The sequence below is a fragment of the Saccopteryx bilineata genome, chromosome 2, assembly GCF_036850765.1.
Source record: "Saccopteryx bilineata isolate mSacBil1 chromosome 2, mSacBil1_pri_phased_curated, whole genome shotgun sequence".
Classification (NCBI taxonomy): domain Eukaryota; kingdom Metazoa; phylum Chordata; class Mammalia; order Chiroptera; family Emballonuridae; genus Saccopteryx; species Saccopteryx bilineata.
In genome coordinates, this window is record NC_089491.1 from 364,090,388 (window position 1) to 364,118,299 (window position 27,912).

Sequence of the window (27,912 nt, forward strand, 5' to 3'; positions counted from 1 at the left end):
AAAGGAGCGAAGTGAGCACTGACTAGAAGTATGCACCTGGGGACACAGAGCAGCACCAGCAGCTCCCCTCAAAGGCAGTGTTCACCTTGGATATCGTGGTCAGGCCAGACCAAGTCCCCCACCTCGTCCGTAGCTGTGCCAGCCTGTGACTCGAGGATTCAGAATTGTAATCCAGACAGTCTGGCTGCAGGGCAGGCGGTGAGGGAGCCTCTGGGAACAGGCGTCTGTTTACCCTCTCTGCCATCAAGCACACAAAGCCCTCCGGGTGAGAGGAGAGGTCCTGATGGAGGTGATGGCTCAGGAACCAGCTGAGGCACGAGGGCTGGCATCTCTGCTCCCAACCAAAACTGCACAGCTCAGTGCACAGTTCATGGCGGCAGCCATGAGTCACTCCTTCATGATGAATGCTTTGAGGGGAGGAAGGGCTGCAGGAATGGAGGGAGAGAGCTACTGGCTCCATGGAATCAATCGCCTGACTGAGCAGTACCAATCATAATACTAGAATAAAGCAATATAAGCACACTGAAATGTGCACCTGAGGCATTGGGCTATGGGGCCTCTATTTTCCTGTTCCCAGTCTGCCCACCACAGGTCCGACCAACAGCTGCTGGGCTGGGCAGAAGGCCCTGAGCTGCCACAGCATTGGTACTGGGCACGGCCAGCCCAGACCTCATCTGACTGGCCCATTCTCAGCCTGAGCCGCTCGAAGATGAAGGGCTGCCAGACTTGATCGATCCATGCAGAGAGGTTGGAGCAGAGCCCTAGCCGCTCATTCCTGAGGGTCAGGCAGAGATCCGCACCTCAAGGTACCTGTAGTGGTCTTCCTGTCTACAACAGCCCGTACAGAATCAGTTTTTATCACTCAGCCCTCCAACGCCTCCCATCACCAGGTGTTTCAGCAGGGCCTGTGCGGAGACCCCTCATGCCTCTGTAAGTCAGCAGGAACCTGGCGATGGGCCTGCCTCCCCATGATCGAGGGACTCCAGCTTCCTAGAGAATGGGGGGACCATTTCTAGAGCACAATGAAAGCCTGGACCTGAAGTTGAAAGGCAAAATTAGATTAAGGCTCTGGCTTTGTTGAGAACCATAAGCCCCCAAACAGACCCAAATCAGGTTTTACTTGACCCTTCAAACCAGAATTGGCCGTAGAGCCCAGCCTCCTACTGCCATTTCTACCCTGTTCTCACCAGCCCTGCCAGCCATTTCTGGCTGGAAACCACTCAGGTGAAGTGGGGGTAGCCTAGTGTAAACCAGAGTTAACTGTGGCCTCTGCAGCCTGGGTCTGTTTCTGTATTCCTGTCTCACTGCTCCCTCTGTCACTGGAAGACTGAAGAAAGAAGAGGGCCCTCCACTATTGCCCTAGCATGATGGGGAGCAGAGGGAAAAGGCTCTGGGCTGGTCTCAGGCCTGGGTATACTCTAGCTACTGCCCCCAGCTCACAAGGTACCCATAGAGAGGGTACCTTGAGCAAGCCCCTCTACGAAGGGCTAGATCAGTGATGCCCCACATTGATCATGGTTGGACAAGTCAGGAAACACTGGATTAGATAATGTTCTGAAATCCTTTCCACTTCATACCTTCTAGAATGGGCCCGAGGGAAGAATAAATGAGTTGGAGCTGGACTTTTGATCTTTGAGTATCCTTGAGTAGTTCTTGGTCCTCAGGGAGGGGTGAGGTGAGGTGGGGTAGGGACCTAGCTGACTCAGCCCTGACCTGGGGGCAGCAACTACCGTCCAGCCAAGCAGAAAACCCTGGCCTTGCAGACCTGTTAGAGCAGGCTTTGCAGGAAAGGCTATTTCTCAGGCCTCTGTTCCAGGATTAGCCAGGAGGCCAGGCCTACGTGGAAGGGGAGGGCCATGCTGTCTGCCCTTGGGCGGTGTTTGTCCTGGTAGGGGAGGCAGTCCACAACACACTAGGCTCGTTGGGGGCAGGGTCATCACTCCAGCTGCTAGGCTGGGGTGGGCAGCAGCTGGGGGCTGAGCTCTGATCCCCCAGAGACAGGAGGGTGTGCCAACCAGAAAAAACAGGGCTGGGAAATCGCTCTGAATATTGTCCATGGGGGACCTCAGGAGGGAGTGGAATTGGGGACAGAAAGACAGAAAGCTTCTTCCGTTGGGTTTTTGTCACACTGTATTGTTATTGTCTCTGCTCCAGTGAGGGCAGTCTGCCTGTCACCATTGTATCCAGGGCCTGACACTGATGGGCGCTCTGGTGGCAGGAAAGAAGTGCCATCAAAGCCAGAGTTGGGGCTAGGACCAGCTAAACAGGATCTTTGGCAGGGAGGGGAGTGGAAGGAGATGTCTCAAGCCTGGAGTGAGACCTTTGACTTCCTGACCGTGTGGCTCAAGAGCTCAGAGTGACCTGGGAATTAAGCCAGCCTTGAGGTGTGAACCCACTGCTCTCAGGAGGGAAGAGGTAGGGCTGGGTAACTGGAGCTTCCCTGCCCTCCTGGAGGGAGGGGCAGAGGGGTGTTCCTGCTCATTTATTTCTGTGTAGCCCCTGGGTCAAAAATCTATTCCCACTTCTAGATTCTTTGGGGCAAGGAAGAAGTCAGCTCTCTGTGAAGCAGCAGCTCAGCCCAGTCACCGCCTCCAGGACGGTTCTCAGGAGACTAGTCCCACCAGCAGTGGGCTGATCACCAGGAGGCCAGGTCTGGATCCTGGGCTGCCACTCATAACTTGGAAAACAGCACATCATCCGATTCCTCTGTAAAACGGAGATAATACCGAGTAGGGTTGCTCTAACGATTATGGAGACAGACATTGAGTGGGGTGCTGGGATTAACGAAGGTGTGTGAAGATTTATATTTCAGAGCCTTGCTACTTAAAGTGTTACTTCCTGACCACTAGCATTGGTTTACCTGGGAATCTGAGAAATTAAGGAATTCAGGCCCCACCCTAGGTCTGAATGGAATTTTAACAAAATTCCCAAGAGACTGGAATTCACCCCCTGCTCTTCTTTAGGACACTGCCTCTTCCCAAGGAGCTGCAGGTCTGCCCAGGCCACTGCTGGGAGGGGCTGGGGAAGCCAGCTGGACAGGGAGAGCAGGAGCCTGAGGCACAGCACCAAGGCAGGGGTAGGGTGGCTAGCAGCCCTTTAAGGTATGGCTTCCCCTGCTCAGACCCAAGCAGGGAGCACTCCTGCATCGGAGTGCTTCAAACCCAGCCTCAGCTGTAAACCAGCTGGAGTGAGGGCCGGCTCAGCCCAACCCTGACCCCGGACGTGGCAAAAGAGGCTGTACCTCAGGAAGGCTGGGAGGGGACTTGGGACCAGGCCAGGCCGGCTAAGGGCACTGAGTGATTACAGGGCAAGGCCACAGCATGGCAGGAAGTGGTGAGCCCAGGGACTAGGCAAAGTCTAGGTGAAGAGCTATCACTGGACTTCTCCCCACTGGTTCCCAAGCCCAGGCCCTTGCTTAGGCGAGAGGGCTGGGCATTGCCTTAATTCCGCTCAGAGGCTGCCTGCCTTCCCCCTACTCGAGCTGGTTAATGTCAGGGCAGGAGAGGGGGTAGGGTGCAGCCATCCTCACTCTTCAGTGTCTCCAGAACTGCTCAGTGACCTTCTCACACCTGAGATAGAACTGGGTGGCAGGGCTAGAGGTGGTCTAACCTGGACACCCCCAATGCCTAGCTTTCCTTCCCCTTCCAGATACTGGGGCAGCTGGGTTTGAGGTGGCCCATGAGGGTCTGGGAGAGAGCGAGCCATTTCCTGAGAAGGGTCCAGGCTGTGTCAGCCCAGGAAGGCCAGTGTGAGGGGGATCATGGAAATAAGGGTCACAGCCGGACTTGGGAACTAGGGGGTGGTTAGGTCGGACCCATGGGTGCAGCACCCTCCAAACTGGTGTCAGATCCTGCAGACGAGTCCCGGGAGGAGCGACCTTGCAGGAAGCGGATGATCTTCTCAATGGTGGCCTCCTGGTACTCGTGGGACCATCTGTGGGCACAGAGGCTGGTGGGTCAGAGGGCCGGGCTGAGGGAACTGCCGGCGGGGGGGCCTGCGTACCCACCCACCCACTCCTCACTTGATGCCATTGAAGGTGAGCACAGCCTGCATGTCCTCAGGCAGGGCCTGGGGCTCTGGCCACTCAAAGCCATCAATGATGGGCACAATGTTCTTGCCGCAGCTCAGAGCAGTCACAATCTCCTGGAGAAAGAAGAGAGGAGGAAGAGATCAGGGTCCTGAACAAGGGACTGTGGGGCCAGGCAGACACTGGAGGGGCCAACAACATCTGAGGCTGAGCCCAGGGTAGGCTGCTGGTTCTAAAGTCCACCTTGACTTCCCCCTCACCCTTTGTGGTAATAATACAAAATAAATATTCGGTCTTTGTCCTAGGTTCTAGCACAGAGCTCTTAAAACCCCCGTAATCCCCAGATGACTGCGGTGAGGGGTGCCTACATGGCTCAGGATGGGGACTGGTCATGGGAAGATGAAGCTCTGATTAGAAAGTTGGAACTTGCACTTGACCTGCGGTGGCGCAGTGGATAAAACCTTGACCTGGAACGCTGAGGTTGTCGGTTCGAAACCCTGGGCTTGCCTGGTCAAGGCACGTACGTGTGGGAGTTGGTGCTTCTTGCTTCTCCCCTTGCCCTTCTCTCTCTCTCTCTCTCTCTCTCTCTCTCTCTCCCCCTCCCTCCCCCCCTCTAAAATAAATAAATAAAAAAAGAAAGGAAAAAAAAAGTTGGAACTTTTAGCCCTCCCCTCCGCCACACCCAGGGAGAGGAGAGGAGAGGAGCTGAATGAAGATTGAGTTCAGTCGCCAATGGCCAAATAATGAGACCTCCATAAAGAAGCCCTAAAAATGGTATGGGTTGGTGAACACATCTAGGTGCCGGAAGAGGGGTCTGGAGAGGGCCTGGAAGCTCTGTGCCCCCCCCTGCCTGCGCCGCCCCCCTCCCCGTTACCTTGCCCCTGTGTCCTTTCAAAAAACCAGAAGTAAAGTGTTTTTTCTGAGTTCACCTCATTTTAGCAAATTATCGAACTTGTGGGGAGAGTCATGGGAACCCCTGAATTTATAGCCAAGTATAACAGTAGTGTGGGTAGCCTGGGAACCTGAGGCAGACTTGTGGGACAGAGGCCCTCTACCTGTGGATGTGACACTCACTCTGGGTAGTTAGTATCAGAATTGAATTGAATTGTGGGTCATCCAACTGGTGTTGGTGAAATGGAGAATTGGTTGTTGGTATGGGGGAAAAAAACACAATTTGGTGTCAGAAGAAAAACATTATACTCCCTGCATCCAAACTGACCCATCAGGAGCCCTGCCAATTGTAGCCCTTACTTATTTTTCAAATCCACCCTTTTTTTCCTTTCTCCACCCCACCCCTCTCTTGCTCCAACCTCCACCCCCCTTATCTTTTTTTTTTTTAGATTTTATTTATTCATTTTAGAGAGAGGAGACAGAGAGAGAGAGAGAGAGAGAGAGAGAGAGAGAAGGGGGAGGAGCAGAAATCCTCAACTCCCATATGTGCCTTGACCAGGCAAGTCCGGGGTTTCGAACCAGTGACCTCAGCGTTCCAGGTCAACACTTTTACCCCTGCACCACCACAGGTCAGGCCTCACCCCCCTTATCTTTATCCTCCACCAGGTCTGTTCTTATCCACTTCATGCCCCCTCTAATTTGTTCTCTACATTGCCCCTTCACCCAGTTACTCTGCAAAATGCAAATTTGATCATGTGACTCCCTACTTAAAACTCTTCAAAGCTTTACATGGCTCTTAGAATAAAATTTAAACTCCTTAATGTGGTCTGTAGGTCCTATGTGGTTGGCCGCAGTTCACTTCTCAAATTTCCTGTCTGCACTGTCCTCCCAGCCACACAGACCTTGCAGCCCCTTCGATTTGTCCTCCTCCCTCCCTGCACAGGGTCTTTGCACATGCTGTTTCCTCTGTCTGGAACACTCTTTCTTGCTCCTTCTCCTAGCTAATGCCACTCATTTTTCTGATCTGCACCCAATCAACACTTTCCAAGGGAAGTCTTCCCTCACTTCCTTGACCAGGTCAGATTCCCTTATTATGTATAGTCTCTCATAGGTTCAGCAGCACATGCTACAGTTGCAAAATTAAATTAATTATTGAGTAATTTACTTAATACTTGTCTTCCCTACCAAACATATGGGCCGGGATCAAGACTGGTTTTTACTCACCTTATATATCAGTATCTTTCACAAAGCCATGCTCATAGTCAACCTTTGCTAAATACTTAGTGAGTGGCTGGATGAATGAATGAATGAGACAACACAGCATAGCAGTTAGGGGGTGCACTCTGGAATTGTCAGATATGAGTTCACATTGAGTCACTGACACAGGCTTTGTGACCTGAGGCAAAAACAATTGGCTTTTACCTGACCTGTGGTAGTGCAGTAGAAAAAGCATCAACTTGAAATGCTGAAATCACCAGTTTGAAACCCTGGGCTTGCCCAGTCAAGGCACATGTGAGAAGCAACTAGTACAAGTTGATGCTTCCCATTCCTCCCCTCCACCCCCCCAGAATCAATAAATAAAATCTTAAAAAAACACACAACACAAAGAACTGGTTCTCAAAGCCTCTGTTCTCTCATATATAAAGTAGGGTTAGCCTGACCTGTGGTGGCGCAGTGGGATAAAGCGTCGACCTGGAACACTGAGGTTGCCGGTTCAAAATCCTGGGCTTGCCTGGTCAAGGCACATATGGGAGTTGATGCTTCCTGCTCTTCCCCCTTCTCTCTCTCTCTCTCTCTCTCTCTCTCCCCTCCCTCTCTCTAAAAATCAATAAATAAAATATTAAAATAAAAATAAAAATAAAGTAGGGTTAATAATAGTCCCTATCTTGTAGGATCATTGGAAGGAATAACAGCAATATCCCATGGCAAGTGGTTAGAACAGTGCCTAGCACGTATTGCGTGCTTAATGAGTAATAGGTGCTATTATTTCCTCCTCTGTAAAGTCGGAATAATAAACCTACCTCACAAGGTTGTTCCGAGGATATCACTATTAATGGATGCTCTGGTAAGTGCTTATTGAATGGTTTTTTTTCTTTCAAGGGGGGACCATAGGGATTGGACTTTCCTGAGTGCAGTTCACTTGGGGTTTTCCATATTGATTACCCACTAACTGTGGCTCCAGGGAAAGGAGTTTTAAAACCAAAGGCAATTAAGCACTAAAAGCCACCAAGGAGGGATGATGCAGGCTTTGGGACTGGTCCAAGGCGAAGGGTCCCAGCACGCCACCTGCCTCCGCAATCCCTCCTCGCAGTCTGCTGAGACGATGAGGGGTGCCGAGACCCTTGAGCACAGCCTTCCTGGGGAAAGTACCTGCAGAACTTCAACCTTAACTGACTTCTGGGGAACCGCTCCATTTTACAAATATGAAGGAGGTCCGGAAAGGGGAAGGGATTTGCTTCTAAGTCACACACACAACCTGCCGAGAAGGTGCCAGGCTTTGACTCATGCTTTCCAATTCCAAGTCCACAGCTATTTCAACCAAGCCCTCTGCCTCTCTGCTGATAATTTGGATGAATTATGACCCTGCAGCAATTTATTTGAAATTACTTTAGACATTTGCTTTATCCAGAATTACGCAGAACCAAAAACCCAGCACACTGCTCATTGTGCAGATGCAGAGGCTGGTTGAGAGGAAAAATGGTTTATTCAAGATCACTTGGCTGGTAAAGAATAACTTTGATTACGGTTGGCTCAGTGGTAGAGTGTCGGCCTGGCATGTGGAAGTCCTGGGTTCGATTCCCAGCCAGGGCACACAGGAGAAGCGCCCATCTGTTTCCCCACCCTTCTCCCTCTCCTTTCTGTCTCTCTCTTCCCCTCTTGCAGCCAAGGCTCCATTGGAGCAAAAGTTGGCCCGGGCTCTGAGGATGGCTCCATGTCCTCCACCTCAGGCACTAGAATGACTCCGGTTGCAATGGAGGGGCAGCCCAGATGGGCAGAGCATCACCCCCTGGTGGCCATGCCAGGTGGATCTTGATTGGGCACATGCGGGAGTCTGTCTCTCTGCCTCCCTACTTCACACTTCAGAAAAATACAAAAAAAAAAAAAAAAGAAAAGAAAAGAAAAGAATAACTTGATTAGAGTCATGTCTTCTGACCTGGTAAACCTAGTAGATATCTATGGTTTTCCCAGTCATCTCAGCTTCATCAGAATCACTCATCTGTTTATCATTGATTCAATTATTCCATAAACTCTTCAAGTGCCTAATTTGTACCATGCGTGGTTTAGGCATCAGGGATACAGTGTGAATAAGACACGTCTCTCTCTCTCTCAGAAGGCCACCTGCCACCTGCTTACGGCTGGGTTGAAGGATCAGCACCTCCTCCCCAAAGCAAGCCCAGTACTCAGCTCCTAAAACACGGCCTCAAGGGCTTGACCCTCTTTCTCTCTGTCAGTCTAGACTGCACTCTGGTGTCAGAGCCTTCTCCCGAAAACCCACTAAGGTGGCATCACTGCACTCATGGATACCTTTTCCCAGTGCTGTAAGCACAAGTCTTTTCTCTGCCTTTAGGCATTTTGCAACCTCCTTTCATAGTTCTTATCCAACCAATGGTGTTGATAAATGTTTAGCTAGCTATCCAGGAAGAAGAAAACAACCAACCAAACAAACAAACAAAACCTTAATTTGTAATATTTACTGATTTCCTTAGTGTAAATACTCCTACCATGGCTGACTTTAAGCTACCAACGTAACATCACTGAACATGGAGTTGGGAAGAAATGCTGGCAGTCATCTCTGGTGTCAGCTGAGTCCAGCCCTATCCCACCACCTCCGACACACACCCTCAGATCTGTGCCACAGAACACAGGTCCTGGGAAAGAGCATGGGTTCTGGAGTCAGAGAGACAGAGCTCAAGACCCAGCTTTGGCCCTGGCCGGTTGGCTCAGCGGTAGAGCGTCGGCCTGGCGTGCGGGGGACCCAGGTTCGATTCCAGGCCAGGGCACATAGGAGAAGCGCCCATTTGCTTCTCCACCCCCGCCTCCTTCCTCTCTGTCTCTCTCTTCCCCTCCCGCAGCCAAGGCTCCATTGGAGCAAAGATGGCCCGGGTGCTGGGGATGGCTCCTTGGCCTCTGCCCCAGGCGCTAGAGTGGCTCTGGTCACGGCAGAGCAACACCCCGGAGGGGCAGAGCATCGCCCCCTGGTGGGCAGAGCGTTGCCCCTGGTGGGCGTGCCGGGTGGATCCCGGTCGGGCGCATGCGGGAGTCTATCTGACTGTCTCTCCCCGTTTCCAGCTTCAGAAAAATACAAAAAAAAAAAGACCCAGCTTTTCTGATTTCTACACCAGTATGGCCATAGCAAAAATTATTCTACTTTATGCCTGACCAGGCAGTTATGCAGTGGAGACAGCATAGGCGTGGGATGCTGAGGTCCCAGGTCAAACCCCCAAGGTCGCCAGCTTGAGTGTGGGATCATAGACATGACTCCATGGTAGCTAGCTTGAGCCCAAAGGTCACTGGCTTGAAGCCTAAGGTCACTGGCTTGAGCCCAAGGTTGCTGGCTTGAGCAAAGGGTCACTGACTTGGCTGAAGCCTCCCAGTCAAGGCACATATGAGAAAGCAATCCATGGACAACTACGGTGCTGCAATTATGATTTAAAAAAAAATTTTTTTTTTTAGTCATTTTTAGAGAGGACAGAGAGACAGAGAGGGAAAGAGAGGAGAGAGAGACAGAGAGAGAGAGAAGGGAGGAGGAGCTGGAAGCATCAACTCCCATATGTGCCTTGACCAGGCAAGCCCAGGGTTTCGAACGGGCGACCTCAGCATTTCCAGGTCGATGCTTTATCCACTGCGCCACCACAGGTCAGGCCGCAATTATGATTTGATGCTTCTCATCTCTCTCCCTTCCTGTCTGTCTGTCCCTCCAACCCATCTCTCTCTCTCACTAAAAAAAAAAAAAAAAAAAAAAAAAAAAAAAATTCTACTTCTCTGAGCCTCATTTTCTTCAGCTATGAGATGTAGAAAGCAACACCAGTGATGCATGTAGCTTTTTTGCACCTTTTTCATCCCTACTTTTGATCTTTGCTCATGCTGTTCCCCTGCCAGGGATGCCTTCTCTTTCACTTACCTAAATTATTGGACTCTACTCAAATCCTATCTCCTCCATGAGGCCTGCCCTGATTATGCCTGGTCTTAATGTTTTCTCCTTTCTCCATACTCCTATGGCAAGTAAGAAGTTCACCTGCCCAGCTTAACATTGACAACTTATATGAACTGGTCATTCTGGGCATATTCTTGTCTCCTTAGCTGCTTTAGGACATGGTCCCATCTCAAATGACTATGGCACCCCTCAGCTCTAGCTGCAATTTCTACTCATTGATTAATGATTAATAACTTTCAGATGTGATATGGCTTCATCCATCTATCTGTTCTACAAGTACAGTATCAACAAGCTTCTACTATGTGGTGGGCACTTAAGATACAATGGTTAGTTAAACAGTACTCATAATAATATATTAATAATAGCAATTGCTACCATTATAGAACAATTACTATAGAGCCAAGCATTCTGCTAAGCACTTCACAGATTTTAGCTCTTTTAATCCTTGTAACAATATCCTAGGGAATTAGGTACTACAATTATCCACTTTACAGTAATAAACATGAAGCTTATTGGGATGAAGTAATTTGCTCAAGGTCAAAGCCAAGATTCAAACTTGCTTTGTCTTCTTAACGATTCCATTGTGTCTATCAATACGCTCCCCTGCCCCCTGCCCTCATGGAGGTTATATTTTAAAGTATTTTCATTCCTCTCTAATGCTCACAACAATCCTACAAGGTGACCAAGAGAGGTAAGATGAGAGAAATTTTGTAGATGAAAGAAATGGACTCAGAGAGCCTAAGTGACTTGCTAGAGTCCTATTATAGTCAGAGCTGTGACTCCTGACCTCCAGCTGACCACAGAGGTTGCCAGGGTGGCAGATGAGAAGGAATAGGAGGAGAACCTTGTCCCCTGGGCCACAGGCCAATGTTGGGACCACAGAGGCCAGCACCTACCTTGTGCACCCAGTCCTTGCAGTCATGGTCCTGCATGCACTTGTCCAGTGCCCCGGCCGATAGAACCAGCACAAAGTTGCGGGCATCCATGACACTCTGGGTGAGCTTGTCCTCAAACTTGCCTGCTTCCAGTTTCTCCACATCAATGAAGACACTGAAGCCATGCAGCTGCAGGTGCACCTTCAGGAGGCTGTGAAGAGGTCCCGTGTCACTGCCCTGGCCTCGCCTTAACGCCCGAGGCTGCCTGCCTGCCCGCTCCTCCTTACCTGGCCAGCTGGGAGCCTGAGTTCCGGCGGTAGCTGATGAAAACATCCGGAATGTCCCCACTTGGCTTGCAACCAGAGCAGGGCAGCGGGGAGTGTAGCATTTCTGAGAACGAGACACAGGGTGGTGAGGGCGGCTCCTTCCCATCACTCACCATGAGGTACATCGTCCCTTACCCACCCAGCCTTTTCAGCCCAGCCCAGCACAGCCCAGGCAGGGTTCCTTGCTTCAAAAAGGGTCACTGAAGTAGAGATGAGGTCTACAGGAAGGAAGGCCACTAACTCTTGGTGAGTCCCTCTCAGGAGGCAGGCATTTTTCCCCCCATTGATTTGAAAGGGAGAGAGAGAAAGAAGTATCAATTTGCTGTTCCACTTAGTTGTGCACTCATTGATTGCTTCTTGTATGTGCACTGATTGGGGATTGAGCCCGCGACCTCAGCACAATGGGACAACAGTCTATCCACTGAGCCACCTGTCCAGGATCAGGGCATGCACCTCCAACCCTGCCCTCTCTCCAGAGCTTGAAACCTGCACAGCCAGCTACCCACAGGCACTCTAAACCCAACATATCCTAAAATCTCCTGTAGCCCCCTTTCTCCTAGTTTTCTACCAAAGTCAGAAGCCTGGGTGTCAGACTCAGCTCCTGCCGCTCATTCATTCATTCAACAATATTTATTAAATGCTTACTGTGTGCCAGGCTCAATTTTTAGTGCTTGGGATACAGCAGTGAACGTAACAAACAAACACCGCCCTCACGGAGCTAATGTTCAGTGCTCAGTGCCAGGCACCGTGCTTTGTGGATTCTTCCTACTAAACTAGACTCAAGCCTCAGGGTCCTCCCTATGTCTAGGCCCCCAACTCCAGACTCCTCAGGTTCACACGTGCTTAATGCAATCTGTTTGGACAACGTCCAAAGGGATCTTTTTCTAAAATCCAAGTCTGAGCATGCCATTGCTTCCACTTAAAAAACATTAATTGTTCTCTACTCTTTATAGAAGGGATTTTGTAAGCTATTTTTTTGTAGAACCCTTTTCTAAAAAAAATGAAATCTTCAAGTTTTCTTGGAAGCTGCAAAGTAAAAATGATAAAAAAAGCTGACCTGTTTTGGTGGAAGCAAAAGCATGGGGTCAAAGCCCAGTCCCTTGTCCCTGGCAGGAGCTCAGTAAGTACTTGCTGAATGAAGGCATATGAAAAGAGTGCACCTGCTCATAATGTTCAGACTTTACATTCACAGACAATATCCGCCTATTTATGAAGCAGGAAGGGAGGGTTCCAAATCTTAATTCTGTTATTCAGTGACCATTAAACACTGGAAAATGAATTTAAATTTTTTAAATCTTAGTTTCATCATCTTTAAACTTAACACCCTTGATGGATATATTCTTTATTTTTTATTATGATGGAAACTACACAGGAGTAGGCATTTTTCCAAACTCTTCAAACTGGACACTTGTAAGTTAAATTATACCTCTTTCATACTTTAAAAAGTTTTAAAAAGTTGATTTAAAAATTAATGCCCACTGCATCAAATGGATATAGAGATTAATGCGATGATACTTGTTCAAAACTTAATATAGGACCTGGCATGTAGTAATTGACAATAAATATTAGCTAAATAGTAAATTAATAAATTAGTAAATAAAGAAGGTTGCTAGAGCCCTAAATCCACTCTGCCCTCATGACCTCCCTAACCTACCTCCAGAACCCATACTGTGTAAGCTGTTGACTATTAGAATACTCTACTTGTCTTCCCATCCATATCCCATGTATGGGCTCTCCGCGCTGTCTCACCTCCCTACTTGCATATGCTCTTCTTTCTGCCTGCCTGCTCTTCCTGGGGCTGCCTACCTTCCCCTGCAGTATATCCTTCAAGACCTGGTCGGCACCCTCTAAAATCCCTAGGCCTGGACAAGGAGGGCAGTGCTTCCTCTAGGTCCTACTGGAGTCCTGGCCATGCCTATTTATATGCTGCCTCACTCCGACCCTCCTGCGCACCCGCCTCAGACTGGGAAATTCTTGAGGGCGCACTGCAACACATTCATCTTTGCAACCTCAGAATCCAGTCAGTGTCTGGTTCTGAGGCCAGGGCATGCGTCACCTCTCGTCCCTTCAGGGACAGAGGTGAAGTCCCACGTGGGCAGGCTGACCTCTGGCGGCCGTGAGGATGCGCGTGCGGTGCACGCCCAGGTGGATGCCGCAGTCCTCCAGGAGCTGCTGCTCTGACACGCGGTGCAGCAGGGAGCGGTCCAGGCCGCAGCTGACCAGGCCGTACGTGTACTGGCGGAAGCGCGGGTCCAGGCTGCCCAGCCAGTCAGCCAGGTTGCTGCGGTCGCACGTAGCATAGTTGGCGAAGGTCTTGAGTTCCGTGAGCTCCCTAAAGAATCTGCACCGCAGGGAGGAGAGGACGCTGAAGTTCTGACTCAGACTGGCTAGTGGCCCGGGGGGGGGGGGGGGTTTAGACCCGGCGGGGGCTGGAGGGCAGGAGGCTCCCTACCTCTTGCGGGTGATGCTTGATCTCATGCCCAGGTCGGTCTGCAGTTCCTCTTCCGTGAGCCTCAGAAGCAGGTCGCCATCTACCTGCTGCTCCTGGGAGTGGAGTCTGAGGTAAGAAAGGGAGAAGGAAGGGCTCCCCTCCTTAGCCCTGGAATGCATGCACAAGATGCAAGGCGAAGGAACTGGAGACGGCAGTGGGGGAAGCGGTTGAGATTCAGATTAGACCCAAGTAACCCTGAAAATGCTGAGTACATGCTCTCCAGCCTCAAAAGGCCACCGTGACATCGCGGGCGTGCGGGACAGGACGGGATAAGGTCGCCTGTGCGCATTGCGCCCCTAGGGGATGCACTGGCTCTGACTCTGGGGAGGCAGCCCTGCGCGGCTATACCCGGAAACGTTCGCAGTACTGGGAGAAGCCGATCTGTTGCAGCCACATCTGGACCTCAGCCTCCTTCCAGCTGGGCACGCAGGGCAGGATGGGCCGCGGCACCTCTTCGCCCAGCAGGCGTAGCGCGCGCTTAGCCAGTGCGGATGTGGTACCATTGGTGGAATAGGAAACGAGGCGTTTCAGGCTCTGGATGGCACCGATGTCGCTGAATACCTAAGGAGGGGTGGGGGTGTGGGGGGAAGGTGTGTTATATCCACCAGCTTTCCAGCCAGCCACCCTCAAATATGCCCAGTCCCTCCTCTATGCCCAGCATCTTCTCACTGCTGGAAGCCCCACTATCAGCCCTAGCCTTGCCTTCATCCAATAAATCACCAAGTCCTCTGGATTCCCCCTTGTGAAGCTCTCTCAAAACTTTTTGACTATGCAGGTCCTTTTCATGTCTCCCCTCTACAGCTTCCATCTGTCCTGGGATAAAATCTGAGCTCTCAATATGGCTGCCAAGCCCAGCACAGTGCAACCCCTGTCCACCACTCCCAGCTCATCTCCCCTTTCACCAACCCACATTTGTCTGATACCCACTTACAAAGACTCTCCCATCTCTGGGCCTTTGCCCATGGTGTTCTCAGACTCTTAGTTCTTCCCAGGCGTTTTTGGAAATCCTATTCATCCATTGGAATCCAAATTGATTAGCACCATGCAGCCTGCTTTGATTTCTCCATAGCTGGGGCCACACTGCCAATTAATTCTTGTATACTCTAAATGCCACTGTCATTATTAGTTGATAATGCAAGCTCTACTGAATTATAAGGTGAGGTCATGTCCTAGTAACCCATAGAGTCCTGCAGCTGGCACACTGCAGGCCACAGAGTGGGGGCTTACTGTGTCTTTATTGAACTGCACTCACTGGCCTTGCTGGGAAAGGGGTGCCAGAGCTGGTGATTATGGCCCCTGCCCAGACCCATACTTCCCTACTCCAAATCCCCCTTCAAGGCTTTTCTCCCAAAGCAGAATGACCTGCTTTGTAAAGCCAGTCCTCCCACTGCCCAGCTCTGGGGCACAGAGAGAATCAGAAACTCATAGAACGCTGGATCTTGGAAAAGACCTGAGACCCCTTAACACCAGTGTCTCCTTGATCTGTGGTGACACACATGATGTGTGACAAATATCTGTGAGACACACTCCTTTGAGCAGCCCAGATGACAGATGTGGTACAGACAGGGTGGTCCACGTGGTACGCACCAGCTGTCACCAACCCTTCAAATTCTCAGAGGAATGCAAAGTAGGGAGGGTGACATTATAGACATGATCTTGATTTTGTAATATTTAAAAAACTTTTTTCTTTTTTATTGATTTTAGAGAGAGAGTGAAAGGCAGGGAGAGGAGTGGGAAGCCATCAACTTGTTGCTTCTCGTATATGCCCTGACTAGGCAAGCCTGGGGCTTCAAACCAGCTATCTCAGCATTCTAGGTCAACGCTTTATTCACTGTGCCACCCCAGGTCAGGCTGATTTTGTAATATTTTAAAAAATAAAAATGCAAACTTTTGATAATTTAATTATTACTAGTCCCATATCCAGGGTAAGAACTGCTGCTGTGGTCCACTCTTTCAATTTTCCAGAGGATCAAAATATGATATATAGAGGCCCAGTGAGGGAAAGCTAGATCCTCAAGGTCACACAGCAAGTTAAAGTAGGGAACAAAGTTTTCAGATCAGGCCTTCACCATGGGGACCTCTGGGGACTCCAGTGGGAGTTGTCTGGCTGACATACTGACACTCTGCTCCAAGCCTTTGTCTCTACACCCCATCTCCTTCCTGGGCTACAGACTCAAATGACAAAATGGCCGTATGGAGCTCTCCAACTGATCATCTCTCATGCACTTCAAATTCAATCAGTCCCAGTGGAACTCACTTTCTTCCCCTCCCTCACTCCAACCTGTCTCAAATTCAGTTCATCTTATTTCAGTACCTGGTGCCACCACCCACTGGGTTGCCTATATCTAAAGTTAGGAATCATCCTCAGCATCTCCCTTCTTCTTCACCCAGCCACCCACCAAGTCCTAATTCTAGCTCTTCACCACTGCTGGAATCTGTCTACTTCACTCTGCCTCTCTATTCCCTCCTCCTGACCTCCGCTATCCCAACTGGGCCCCTGTCATGGCCTCTTATCTGGCCCCCTTGCCAACCCCATCTCCATGCAGCACCGGGGTAATCTTTATAAAACACAAATGCCCTCTGCTCAAAAATCTTGGTCTTAGCCCTGGTCAGCTCAGTGGTAGAGCGTAAGCCTGGTGTGTGGATATCCCAGGCTCGATTCCTGGTCAGGGCACACAGAAGCGCCCATCTGTTTCTCCACCCCTTGTCCTCCTCCTCCTCTCTCTCTCTTCTCCTCCCCTCCTGCAGCCATGGCTCGATTAGAGCAAGCTGGTCTGGGCGCTGAGGATGGCTCCATGGCCTCCACCTCAGGTATTAAAAAAAAAAAAAAAAAAAAAAAGGCTCCAGTTGCAACGGAGCAAGGGCCCCAGATGGGCAGACCATCGCCCCTAGTGGGCATGCCGGGTCGATCCTGATCGGGCCGGTGTATGCAGAAGTCTGTCTCTCTGCCTCCTCGCCTCTCACTAAAGAAAAAAAAAAAATCTTGGTCTTGCTTTCAAGGCCAGAATGACTGGTCCCTCATACTTCTTGTTCCTAACTCTTATATGTATTTCAAGTCGCAGATGAATTGGGAAGCCTTCCCAGATTCTGTCTCATCAGCCCCAGCCCCACTCCACACCCGCAGCCACCTTGGTCTTGCCCTGCAGACTCTTGATGGCAGCTTCAGCACACAGGTAGAAAGCCCCGACGCACTGCGCCTCCAAGCGCGAGGAGTCCAGGAGCGGCACTAGGCGCTGCAGGTCGTCCGGCCCGCGGCCCTGGCTTGTATCGCTGGCGTCCACCAGGCAGCGGGCGAAGCGGCCGGGGTCCAGCGAGGCCACAAGTGGCTCTACAAGCGCCAGCGTGCCGGAACGCTCCACCTCGCGCTCCACTTCCTTGTTGGTGGCCAGAACCGCCACGGCGAGGCAGGCGTGCAGCCGCAGCAGCTCGTCCTCTTTGGAAAAAGCGAGCGGGAAGAGCCACTCCGCGGCGCGCTTCTCCACCATGCGCCGCTGGGCCGCCTGCCCCCCATGCATTGCGCAATTGGCCAGAGCCAGCGCACAGTGGCGGAGCAGTGCCGGGTCAGTGCGGCGGCACCAGTACAGCACCGCATCCAAGCCGCCGGCTGCCACCAGCTGCTGGCATGTCTCCTCCGAGTGCTTGAACATGTGCTCCAAGATGCCTGCCACGCTCCGAGCCAGCTCCACCGGCTCGCGCTCCTTTGCCAGGTTCAGGATGACGCCCAGCCCCGTGCGCGCTATCCGGTCCCTGCCGAGAGAAAATGGAGGGGGGCCGTAAAGTTGCTGGTCCTGCAGTGCTTGGCTTACTTAACCCCTGGTCACTTATACTCTGAGGGCCTAGTGAGGACTAGTGTCATATAGGACATGAGGGAGAGCGTTATTTTCCCTGCTACCACCCTCACCTCTTGCTTGGGAGGACCAGACTTCTCTGATTATAAGGGTGCTTCTTCCTGGCCACACTGACTTCCTTCCCTATACCAGCCCCTGGAGAAGCAGTATGTGTCCTGGTTAAGAAACCTAGCTCTAGATCAGATCCTTGGGTCCTACTTTCAAATTCTTTGCCATGTTCTAGCTTGAGGGACCTTGGGTACCTTCTTTTATCTTTCTACCTTAGTTTCCTCATCTTATAAATAGGATTTTAAAAATACCTACTCTATAGGCTGAGAGAACGAATGTGATAATCTATGTAAAGTGCTTGCCACAATGTCTAGCACATAGGGAAGACTCAATAAAGTTAACCTCATCATTAGTTGAAGTGTCGCTTGAAGCACACCACTCTTAGGCTTGCCTTCAAACTTGTCTTCAGTCCACGCGGTGTGACTGAGGTGTATTATTCATTAATTCAACAGACATTTATTGAGAGCCTACTGTGTGCCAAGCACTGTGCTAGGGAATGAAGTTAAACAGTGACTAAGAGTTGACTCAGCTAGCCTGCCCGGGCGGTGGCGCAGTGGATAGAGCGTCGGACTGGGATGCGGAAGACCCAGGTTCGAGACCCCGAGCTCACCAGCTTGAGCACGGGCTAATCTGGTTTGAGCAAAAGTCCACCAGTGTGAACCCAAGGTCACTGGCTCCAGCAAGGGGGTTACTCAGTCTGCTGAAGGCCCACGGTCAAGGCACATATGAGAAAGCAATCAATGAACAACTAAGGTGTTGCAAAGCGCAATGAAAAACTAATGATTGATGCTTCTCATCTCTCTCTGTTCCTGTCTGTCTGTCCCTGTCTGTCCCTCTCTCTGACTCACTCTCTGTCTCTTTAAAAAAAAAAAAAAAAAAGAGTTGACTCAGCTAATGAGACAATAAGCAAGGAAATAATGAATTAACAAGATTACAGTGATATGGCCATAATGATTATAAAACCAGATGATGTAGTGGAGAGAGTTTGGATGCAGGGATATGTCTGAAAAGGTGACGTCTGAGGGTTAAATGTCCAGAGATCCCTGCTTGCAAGTATCTGGGAAAGTATAACAGGCAGAGAGACTAGCCAGAACAAAAAGCCAGAAGGCTGATGAGCTTGGCATGTTTGAGCAATAGAAAGATGGCCAGAGACTGACTTGTGGTGGCACAGTGGATAAAGCATCTACCTGGAATGCTGAGGTCACTGGTTTGAAACCCTGGGCTTGTCTGGTGGTCAAGGCACATACAGGAAGCAACTACTACAAGTTGATGCTTCCTGCTTCTCCTCCCTTTGTCACTCTCTCTCTCTTCCCCCTTCTAAAAATCAGTAAGTAAAATCTTTTTTGTTTTTTTGTTTTTGTTTTTGTATTTTTCTGAAGTTGGAAATGGGGAGGCAGTCAAACAGACTCCCGCATGCACCCGACCGGGATCCACCCAGCATGCCCACCAGGAGGCGATGCTCTGCCCATCTGGGGCATTGCTCTGTTGCAACCAGAGGCATTCTAGCGCCTGAGGCAGAGGCCATAGAGCCATCCTCAGCATCTGGGCCAACTTTGCTTCAATAGAGCCTTGGCTGCGGGAGGGGAAGAGAGAGACAGAGAGGAAGGAGAGGGGTAGGGGTAGAGAAGCAGATGGGCGCTTCTCCTGTGTGCCCTGGCTGGGAATTGAACTCGGGACTCCTGCACGCCAGGCTGACACTCTACCACTGAGCCAACTGGCCAGGGCAATAAAATCTTTTTTTTTAAAAAGGCCAGAGATATTTGCAATGTCTAAAACCAACAAGGGATTATTATATAGAATATATAAATAAAAATTCAAGCTTGAACAGTGGTGGCATAGTGGATAGCCTAAAGTTACCAGCTTGAATGCAAGCTAGCCAGCTTGAGCTCAGGGTCACAGGCCTGAGTGTGGGATTATAGACATGATCCCATAGTAGGTGGCTTGAAGCCCAAGGTCACTGGCTTGAGCTGATGACTCAGCTGGAGCCCCCCAGTAAAGGCACATATGTGAAGCTATCAATGAACAACTAAAGTGATGCAACTACGAGTTGACGCTTCTCATCGCTCTTCCTTCCTGTCCCTCCCTCTTTATCTCTCTTTCACTAAAAATAAATAAAAATCTAAATCCACAAGAAAAAGGCAGTAAATCCAATAAACAATGGGCAAAGCACATAAATGAGCAAATTTACAAAAGAGAAATCCAAAATGTTAAGAAAGAGATACTCTAACTCATTAGTAATCAGAGAAGTGAAAATTAAAACAGCAATAACTTTATACCTATTAAATAGGTAAAAAGCAAGCCCTGGCCGGTTGGCTCGGTGGTAGAGCATCGGCCTGTCGTGCAGAAGTCCCGGGTTCGATTCCCGGCCAGGGCATGCAGGAGAAGCGCCCATTTGCTTCTCCACCCCTCCCCCTCTCCTTCCTCTCTGTCTCTCTCTTCCCCTCCCGCAGCCAAGGCTCCATTGGAGCAAAAATGGCCCGGGTGCTGGGGATGGCTCTGTGGCCTCTGCCCTAGGCGCTAGAGTGGCTCTGGTCGCAGCAGAGCGATGCCCCGGAGGGGCAGAGCATCGCCCCCTGGTGGGCAGAGCGCCGCCCCCTGGTGGGCATGCCGGGTGGATCCCAGTCAGGCGCATGCGGGAGTCTGTCTGACTGTCTCTCCCTGTTTCCAGCTTCAGAAAAATACAAAAAAAAAAAAAAAGGTAAAAAGCAGAAGTTGGTTAACAGGACAGGTTGATGCCGTGTGGGACCATGAATGCCCTGAAGCTCTGTGAGTGCAGATGCAGGCTGAAACAGTCAATTCGGAGAGAAGGCTGGATGAGTGGGTAAAATTAAGCTGACACACACTCTATAAGCCAGTAATTGGGGGCTCTTGGGTTTATATCCCGAAGAGATTGTAACCCAGATCCTCAGAAATACATCGCCAAGGTTGTTCTCTGTTTGTGGTGGGGGAAATGGGACAGTCCACTGTCAAGCCTGGGGAGTGGACAGGTAACATGGGCAAGGGCCCAGTCTGAAGGACTATGGGGTAGTAACAAGTAAATGAGCAGATGATAACATAGCAACATGGAGGATCTTAACATAACACTGAATGGGGGAAAGTAAGGAATATAATGTGCTATATAACAGCACAATTTGTAAAAAGTAAAAATATATGCACAAAACAAGAACAAAGATTTTACCAGAACACAAATAAAAAGATACACATTAAATATATTGACTAGTTGCCTATGAGATTAAGTGAGGAAGATGGTGGGGGCATTAGTCAAAAGAAGGGGAGATTGCATTCTAGGCAGAGATGTATGAAAAGGCTTGGAGGTGTCTGAGAGCTGATATAGTTGGGTATCTATCCCTGCTTCAGCCATGCTGAAGTGAAGCCCACTTCAAGTGGCTGAGGTGAAGAGTTCTAGGAGAGAATGAGAAAAGAGTCCTGCAGATCTTCCAAGCCATCTCAAGGCATTTATCTTGGCTGCAATAAAGAGTCATTGAAAGGCTTCATGACGTGGCCAGATAGCTCAGTTGGTTAAAGCATCCCTGAAGCACAGAGATTGCCGGTTTGACCCTGGTCAAGGCACAAACAAGAATAGGTTGATGTTCCTGTCTCTCTCTCTCTCCCTTCCCTTCTTGCAAAAAATCAATAAATAAAAAGAACTGTAATAAAAAATAAAAATAAAGGCTTCAGGAAGGGGAGTGACCTGGCCACATCTGGGTTTTAGGAAACTCACTCTGGCTGCTGTGGGGACGATAGGTCTAAGGGAGAAAACCTGGAGGCCAGCAGAACAGACAGGAGACATAGCTGAGTTTCCTGGCTTCCTGATCTCCACAAATGACGTCCTCCACAGGCAATGCTCACCTCAAAGCTTAGAGACCCAGCCAGCCATGGAATCCTTGCCCAGTGAGTGCCACTATGACCACAGTGCTTGTGATTTTGTGCCTACTGCAGAGCCTAGCTGAGCCCAGAACGTGGCACAAAGCCAGCAATGCTTTGCTGAGCTGATCACTGAGCTTCTCTGTAGTTCAAAGGAACAGATGGGTTCTAATCATTCACCTGAGCAGCCGACACTACAATTGTTCCGAAAGATTTTTTTTTTTTTTTTCTGAAGCTGGAAACAGGGAGAGACAGTCAGACAGACTCCCGCATGCGCCCGACCGGGATCCACCCGGCACGCCCACCAGGGGCGACGCTCTGCCCACCAGGGGGCGGTGCTCTGCCCCTCCGGGGCGTCGCTTTGCTGTGACCAGAGCCACTCTAGCGCCTGGGGCAGAGGCCAAGGAGCCATCCCCAGCACCCGGGCCATCTTTGCTCCAATGGAGCCTTGGCTGCGGGAGGGGAAGAGAGAGACAGAGAGGAAGGAGGGGGTGGGGGTGGAGAAGCAAATGGGCGCTTCTCCTATGTGCCCTGGCCGGGAATCGAACCCGGGTCCCCCGGACGCCAGGCCGACGCTCTACCGCTGAGCCAACCGGCCAGGGCAACACTACAATTGTTCTTTTTCCCAATGAGAAAGCCAAAGCTTGGACAGGTTACATGACAAGCCCAGGGTTACACAGCTATGAGAGGAATAGCTGGAATTTGAACTCACATCTGTCTCTCTTCAGAGCTCAAAATATCTCATCTGTATTTTATTCTTCCAGAACTATCTGACTACATAAATCCTGAGAATATTAGAACTAGGATGTGCTTAAGCATCATCTAGTCCAATACCCTCACTTCCTAGGGATCAGTGAAGGAGAGGGCTTGCTCTGGAACATCAGTTCAGAGAGAGGACTTTATTCTAAATCTCTTGACCTCCAGTCCTTGCCTGTCCCTATGTCCTTGACACCATTACAGAACTTGAACTGTATGCTTGCTATAAGAACTATTCCCAACTCTTCTGTGGTCTGAGGGGCTATGTGTCTGGGTTTAAATCCTAGCTCTAAAGGAAGGGGAAATGACCTATACAAGCAGGTATACATACATATATATGCAAATACTTTTGTATGCATAGACTCTCTCTGGAATAATGTTTAAGAAACTTGTGGCCCTGGCCGGTTGGCTCAGTGGTAGAGCATTGGCCTGCCGTGCAGAAGTCCAGGGTTCGATTCCCGGCCAGGGCACACAGGAGAAACGCCCATCTGCTTCTCCACCTCTCCCCCTCTCCTTCCTCTCTATCTCTCTCTTCCCCTCCCGCAGCCAAGGCTCCATTGGAGCAAAGATGGCCCGGGCGCTGGGGATGGCTCCATGGCCTCTGCCTCAGGCGCTAGACTGGCTCTGGTCGCGACAGAGCGACGCCCCGGATGGGTAGAGCATCGCCCCCTGGTGGGCGTGCCGGGTGGATCCCGGTCGGGCGCATGCGGGAGTCTGTCTGACTGCCTCCCCGTTTCCAGCTTCAGAAGAATACAAAAAAAAAGAAAGAAAAGAAAAGAAAAGAAACTTGTTTCACTGGTTTGTCTCCAGGGAGGGGGTCTGGGTGGAAAGAAGAACTTGTAAGTGCGTATCATTTTGGACTCTGATCTTAAATTTATGAACAATAGTTTTCTGAGTTTTTAATAAATGTGTCTCTTTCACATATTTACTGTGTATTCTTGAGAAAGCCATTTAACTTCTTGGAGTTAAACCATTTAACCTCATTATGGCCCCCTGATGGGTTGGGCTGTGAATTTAGAGGGCTAGCAGTCAGATGCAGCCCTCACTGGGCGCTAATCTTGTTGGGCTTCTCCTGGTATTTAGGGGTAAAGGAAGCTGTCACCTGGATCCTGGGTGTGGCGGCACCATGGGAAGAAGAGAGCTACAGGACAGGGAATGAAAAGGCATGCGTACACTGATGGAAGAATATTATTTGTTTCTTTGTTTTAAATTTATTAGGTTGACATGGTTTGCCAAATCATACAGGTTTCAAGTGTACAACTCAATATAACACCATCCACCCACCGCACCATGCCCTGCAGGAAGAATCTTCTTTAAGAAGAGGTTTGTTGGTAAAGAAAAAAAAAGATTTCATAAACACAAATTATCAATGTGTCACCCCTTCTTCTTCCCCTTCAAGCCTCTTCCCCACTGCAGTCTAGAGAGGTGAGATTTTCTGCCTTTCTTTGGAAGGATTTTGATTACGACCTACCGCACTGGACCCTGTCCTTGGTCCTGAAGTGATGCCTGAACCAAGTCTGTGGTTTCTTGGGACCAGGGACACTGATAAGTGAGACGACTCTCTCAGTAATTCTGAACCACGTGAGAATCATTATTTTCAGCACTGAAAAATATCAGCGCTGGCCCTGGCCAGTGGGCTCGGTGGTAGAACGTAGGCCCGGCGTGTGGATGTCCCGGGTTCGATTCCCTGTCAGGGCACGCAGGAGAAGCGACCATCTGCTTCTTCACCCCTTCCCCTCTTGTTTCTCTCTCTCTCTCTCTCTCTCTCTCTCTCTCTCTCTCTCCCCTCCTCCTACAACCATGGCTAGATTGGAGCGAGTTGGTCCTTGACGGGCACTGAGGATGGGTACATGGCCTCTGCCTTAGCGCCAAGAAGAGCTTGGTTGCTGAGCAACAAGAGCAACATCCCAGATGGGCAGAGCATCGCCCCCTGTGGGTTTTCTGGGTGGGTCCCAATGGGGGCGCATGTGGGAGTCTGTCTCTGCCTCACCTCCTCTTACTGAATAATAATTTTAAGAAATACCAGTGGTATTTGCAACTTGTAGCCCTCAGTTTCCTACAGTGCTGGCTGTACCCACTCTTTTTTTTAATTACTTTTATTTATTTATTCATTTTAGAGGGGAGAGAGAGAGGGAGAGAGAGAAGGAGGGGAGGAGCAGGAAGCTTCAACTCCCATATGTGCCTTGACTGGGCAAGCCCAGGGTTTTGAACCGGTGACCTCAGTATTTCAGGTCGACGCTTTTATCCACTGCGCCACCACAGGTCAGGCTGCACCCACTCTTCAGAAGTTCTAGTCAGGGTTGACCCATCCTACATACCAAGCACACCCACCAACATGGGCTGCACATCCAATGAACACCCACTCCATTTGCTAGCTCTCTAAATTTATGGTCCATTCCCATCAGGGCACCTGATATTAGATGAGAGATTAATGACTTGCTGAACAAGCAGAACCCTAACTTGGTTTCCCAATTTAAATTATTTCATTCACATATTTTTGAGAGTTATATCATTTCCACTATTCACAAAGTTATTTTTATTTTTGAAAATAGCAAGGTGCCTGACCAGGCAGTGGTACAGTGGATAGAGCATCGGCCTGGGATGCTGAGCATTCAGGTTCAAAAACCCAAGGTCTCCAGCTTGAGTACAGGTTCACCAGTTTGAGCATGAGGTTGCCAGTTTGAGCGTGGGATCATAGATATGACCCCATGGTCGCTGATTTGAATCCAAGGTCACTGGCTTGAGTGTGGGATCATAGACATGAACCCATGGTTGCTAGCTTGAACCCAAGGTCACTGGCTTGAGCAAGGGGTCACTGGCTCAGCAGGAGCTCCCCCCCCATCAAGGCACATATGAGAAGCAATCAATGAACAACTAAAGTGCTGTAACTACGAATTGATGCTTCTCATCTCTCTCCCTTCCTATCTGTCTGTCCCTCCCTCTGTATCTCTCTCTCTCTCTTAAAAAAAAAAAACCAGAAAGAAAATGGCAAGGAAAGCACCCCTAACCTATGACTATCACACTTGTGAGAACTTCATGAACTGAAAACCCTTCCAAAAACCCTTCCAAATCTGAAGGGCCTGAGAATTCAGTGTGAGATTGGAATGTGACAGACTGATTTGCTGTGGAGAGAAAGTGAGTGTTCAAGGATCTTCATAGTCTAAGGAAGACCCCAAGAGGCAGGCAAGAGAGTAGCAGCCAGGCCTCAGTTGGACCCCACCTACTGTATCTTGACACAGTGTGGAAAAGGGGTGAAGAATACATACTCTGTCTGGACCCTGCCTAGCTCCGCACCTCACTTCTCTCTTCCCCCACCCATTCATCCCAGCAGAAAACCTCTGATCTCTCTTAGCAGCTGTAGAATGAGATCATGTCTGGGTTGCTACGAGGACCAAAATGAAAAAGGAGGAAGCAGGAAGTGGATTTGGAATGGCACAGAGGGGGTAAGTGACCCTTAGAATAACAGTCATTTCAGCCTGGGGAGAGAAGAAAGGGATCCTCCTATTTTCTGAGCATTGTGTTCTCTCCCTCTCTCAGTGGGAAGGAGATGGTACAAGAGAGGGAAGGTAGCATAGAAACGCATCCTGTGGGAAGGAGGGCTGTGAGTTTAGAAGGGTCACTGGTAATAGGATCCCATCTCCATTCTCAGAATCAGGGACAAATTCCTGTCCTATTTATGCCATTCCTCCTCTCTCTATCTCATTCCTTACCTCACTGGCCCTGGGAGTGAAACCTGACTGTACCGTTAGTTCACTGACGCAGGGCAAGTCACTAAACTTGATCAGCCATCAGTTTTCTCATTTGTAAAATGGACACGCTGATTCCCATCAGGGAAGTAGTGCAGGGATTTGGTGAGACGAGGCAGGGAAGACACAGTACAAGACACACAGGAGACCCAGGCACCCGACTGCCCTTGCTGCCCTACACTACGCGGCGCCCCCGCACCCCGCTCCCCAGACCCCCGCCCCAGCCCGGTGCCCTCACCGATTGTCAGCCACCAAGATCTGCTCCAGGAGGCGCGCGGCCTCCACTCGCGTCTCCAGTTCCGTCGCTTGAAGAAGTCGCAGCAGCAGGTCGAGGCCGCCGTCCAGGCGGATGGCGTCGCACAAACCCTGAGCTACCTCGCGGCCCACGGCCGGCAGCAGCCAGGCCTCCTCTACCAATTGGAAGACCTGGGTCAGGCCGGCGCCCACAGCTCGCGCGCCACACGCCTGCTTCAGCGCCGACAGCGCCTGCTGCAGCTCGGGCAGCGCGTGCTCCAGGGCGCTCTGCACCTCGGTGCCCACCCCAGGCGACACCTCGCGGGGCCCACGGCCGCCCGCGGTCCACCATGGGCCTGCGCCGCCGCCCCCGTCCGGACCCGGCACCGCTAGCCGGTCGGCGCCCTGCCGTGGGCCTGACATGGCGAAGAAGCGGCACAGCTTGTAGGCAGAGAGGAGCAGCGTCAGGACCATTGGCGCGGGGCTGCTGGGGACATCCCCAGTCTAGAGGGGCGGGTCCGAGAGGAGCAACCCGGACCTAGGGAAAAGGAGCACCCAAGAGGAGGTCACTGGGAAGATGCAGGAGGGAGGGATAGAGATAAGGATGCCAGACAAGGGCGCTGGCCAGAAGTTTGGGAAGGGGTGAGGGCAGGATCTGGGACGAAGCGGTTAGGAAAAGGGATGCAGGCCCAGACACAGGGGATGGGCGGAAGGAGGGAGCTGGGTGACGAGGAATGGGTCCGGACGCTGGAGAATGTAGGAGGCAGCTAACAGAACAAAGCGCGGCTCCAGCTCTGGCTGGGATAGCAGAGATGCTCTGCAGCAGCCCCGCCCCCGAGAAGCCGCGGATCCGGAGCCGACGCCCCGCCTCTCGCTCTCGCGGGGCTCCGCCTCTCCCTCTTCCGTAGCCACGCCCACACCCTATCCCGGCCTATCGCTCTGGTCTCAACTCCCGCCCCCTCCACTGGGTGCAGGGGCAAAGGATGGAAAGCGAGAGGACTTTTTTATGTTCCTTGGTTTTAACCGTGACTCTCCTATGTGAAAGCAAGCAACACCGTTGATGTGCCCCCACCCCTAATTATAGTTGTTAAAGCGATGATAAAAACAATTCTGTAGCCTGACCTGTGGTGGCGCAGTGGATAAAGCATCGACCTAGAAATGCTGAGGTCGCCAGTTCGAAACCCTGGGCTTGCCTGGTCAAGGCACATATGGGAGTTGATGCTTCCAGCTCCTCCCCCTTCTCTCTCTCTGTCTCTCCTCTCTCTCTCCCTCTCCTCTCTAAAGTGAATAAATAAAAAATTAAAAAAAAAAACAACAAAAAAAAACAATTCTGTACAATTCTTGGGGCCCCGCATGCCGGTTTTTCAATTGAGCCTTCCAACCTGCATATGAAGTAGAAATTAGTGTTTGCATTTAACAGAAAAACCGACTTAAGCCCATGGAAAAGAGATTGCCCAAAGTCACACTCCCCCTGAATGTAGAACAGAAAAAAATCAGCTGGGAAATCTGAGGATCACTTCCTCAAGGTGATGGGAGGATGTAAGGAGTTCTGTGGACCCCTGAAAATAGGTACAAAATCAGGTGTTCTGTGGTAGCAGGCATTTTCTACTTCTCACGAGAGTCTTATAGTGGGGAGAATTATGGCCTGACC

The 27,912-nt window shown here is 50.5% G+C and overlaps 1 protein-coding gene and 1 non-coding gene across 3 annotated transcripts; one reads left to right on the top strand and one right to left on the bottom strand.

Annotated features, from left to right (window-relative positions):
• Positions 1-22: 22 nt before the first annotated feature.
• SARM1 (sterile alpha and TIR motif containing 1) lies at positions 23-27,060 on the bottom strand. Of its 2 annotated transcripts, none has more exons than XM_066263251.1 (9): positions 26,266-27,060; positions 16,894-17,512; positions 14,114-14,326; positions 13,727-13,812; positions 13,380-13,615; positions 11,236-11,338; positions 10,970-11,159; positions 4,022-4,143; positions 23-3,933 (listed from the first exon to the last, which is right to left on the bottom strand). In XM_066263251.1, exons 1-9 carry the CDS (start codon positions 26,733-26,735, stop codon positions 3,804-3,806), a joined length of 2,169 nt encoding a protein of 722 aa, XP_066119348.1. In that variant the 5' UTR covers positions 26,736-27,060; the 3' UTR covers positions 23-3,803. The 2 variants fall into 2 exon arrangements, with proteins under 2 accessions (XP_066119348.1, XP_066119347.1); XM_066263250.1 differs by having other exon boundaries at positions 13,727-13,818.
• TRNAD-GUC (transfer RNA aspartic acid (anticodon GUC)) lies at positions 19,960-20,035 on the top strand. The gene has a single exon. It is a non-coding gene; the product is annotated as a tRNA-Asp (tRNA).
• Positions 27,061-27,912: the final 852 nt, after the last annotated feature.

What these genes read in the sequence shown, in the direction of transcription:
- SARM1 (XM_066263250.1), bottom strand. Translation starts at nt 26,735, where the DNA reads ATGGTCCTGACGCTGCTCCTCTCTGCCTACAAGCTGTGCCGCTTCTTC. An exon ending in ATCTTGGTGGCTGACAATCG is followed by an intron (nt 17,513 to 26,265) that starts GTGAGGGCACCG and finishes TTCTCTCGGCAG; the next exon opens with GGACCGGATAGCGCGCACGG. An exon ending in AGTACTGCGAACGTTTCCGG is followed by an intron (nt 13,819 to 14,113) that starts GTATAGCCGCGC and finishes CTCCACTCCCAG; the next exon opens with GAGCAGCAGGTAGATGGCGA.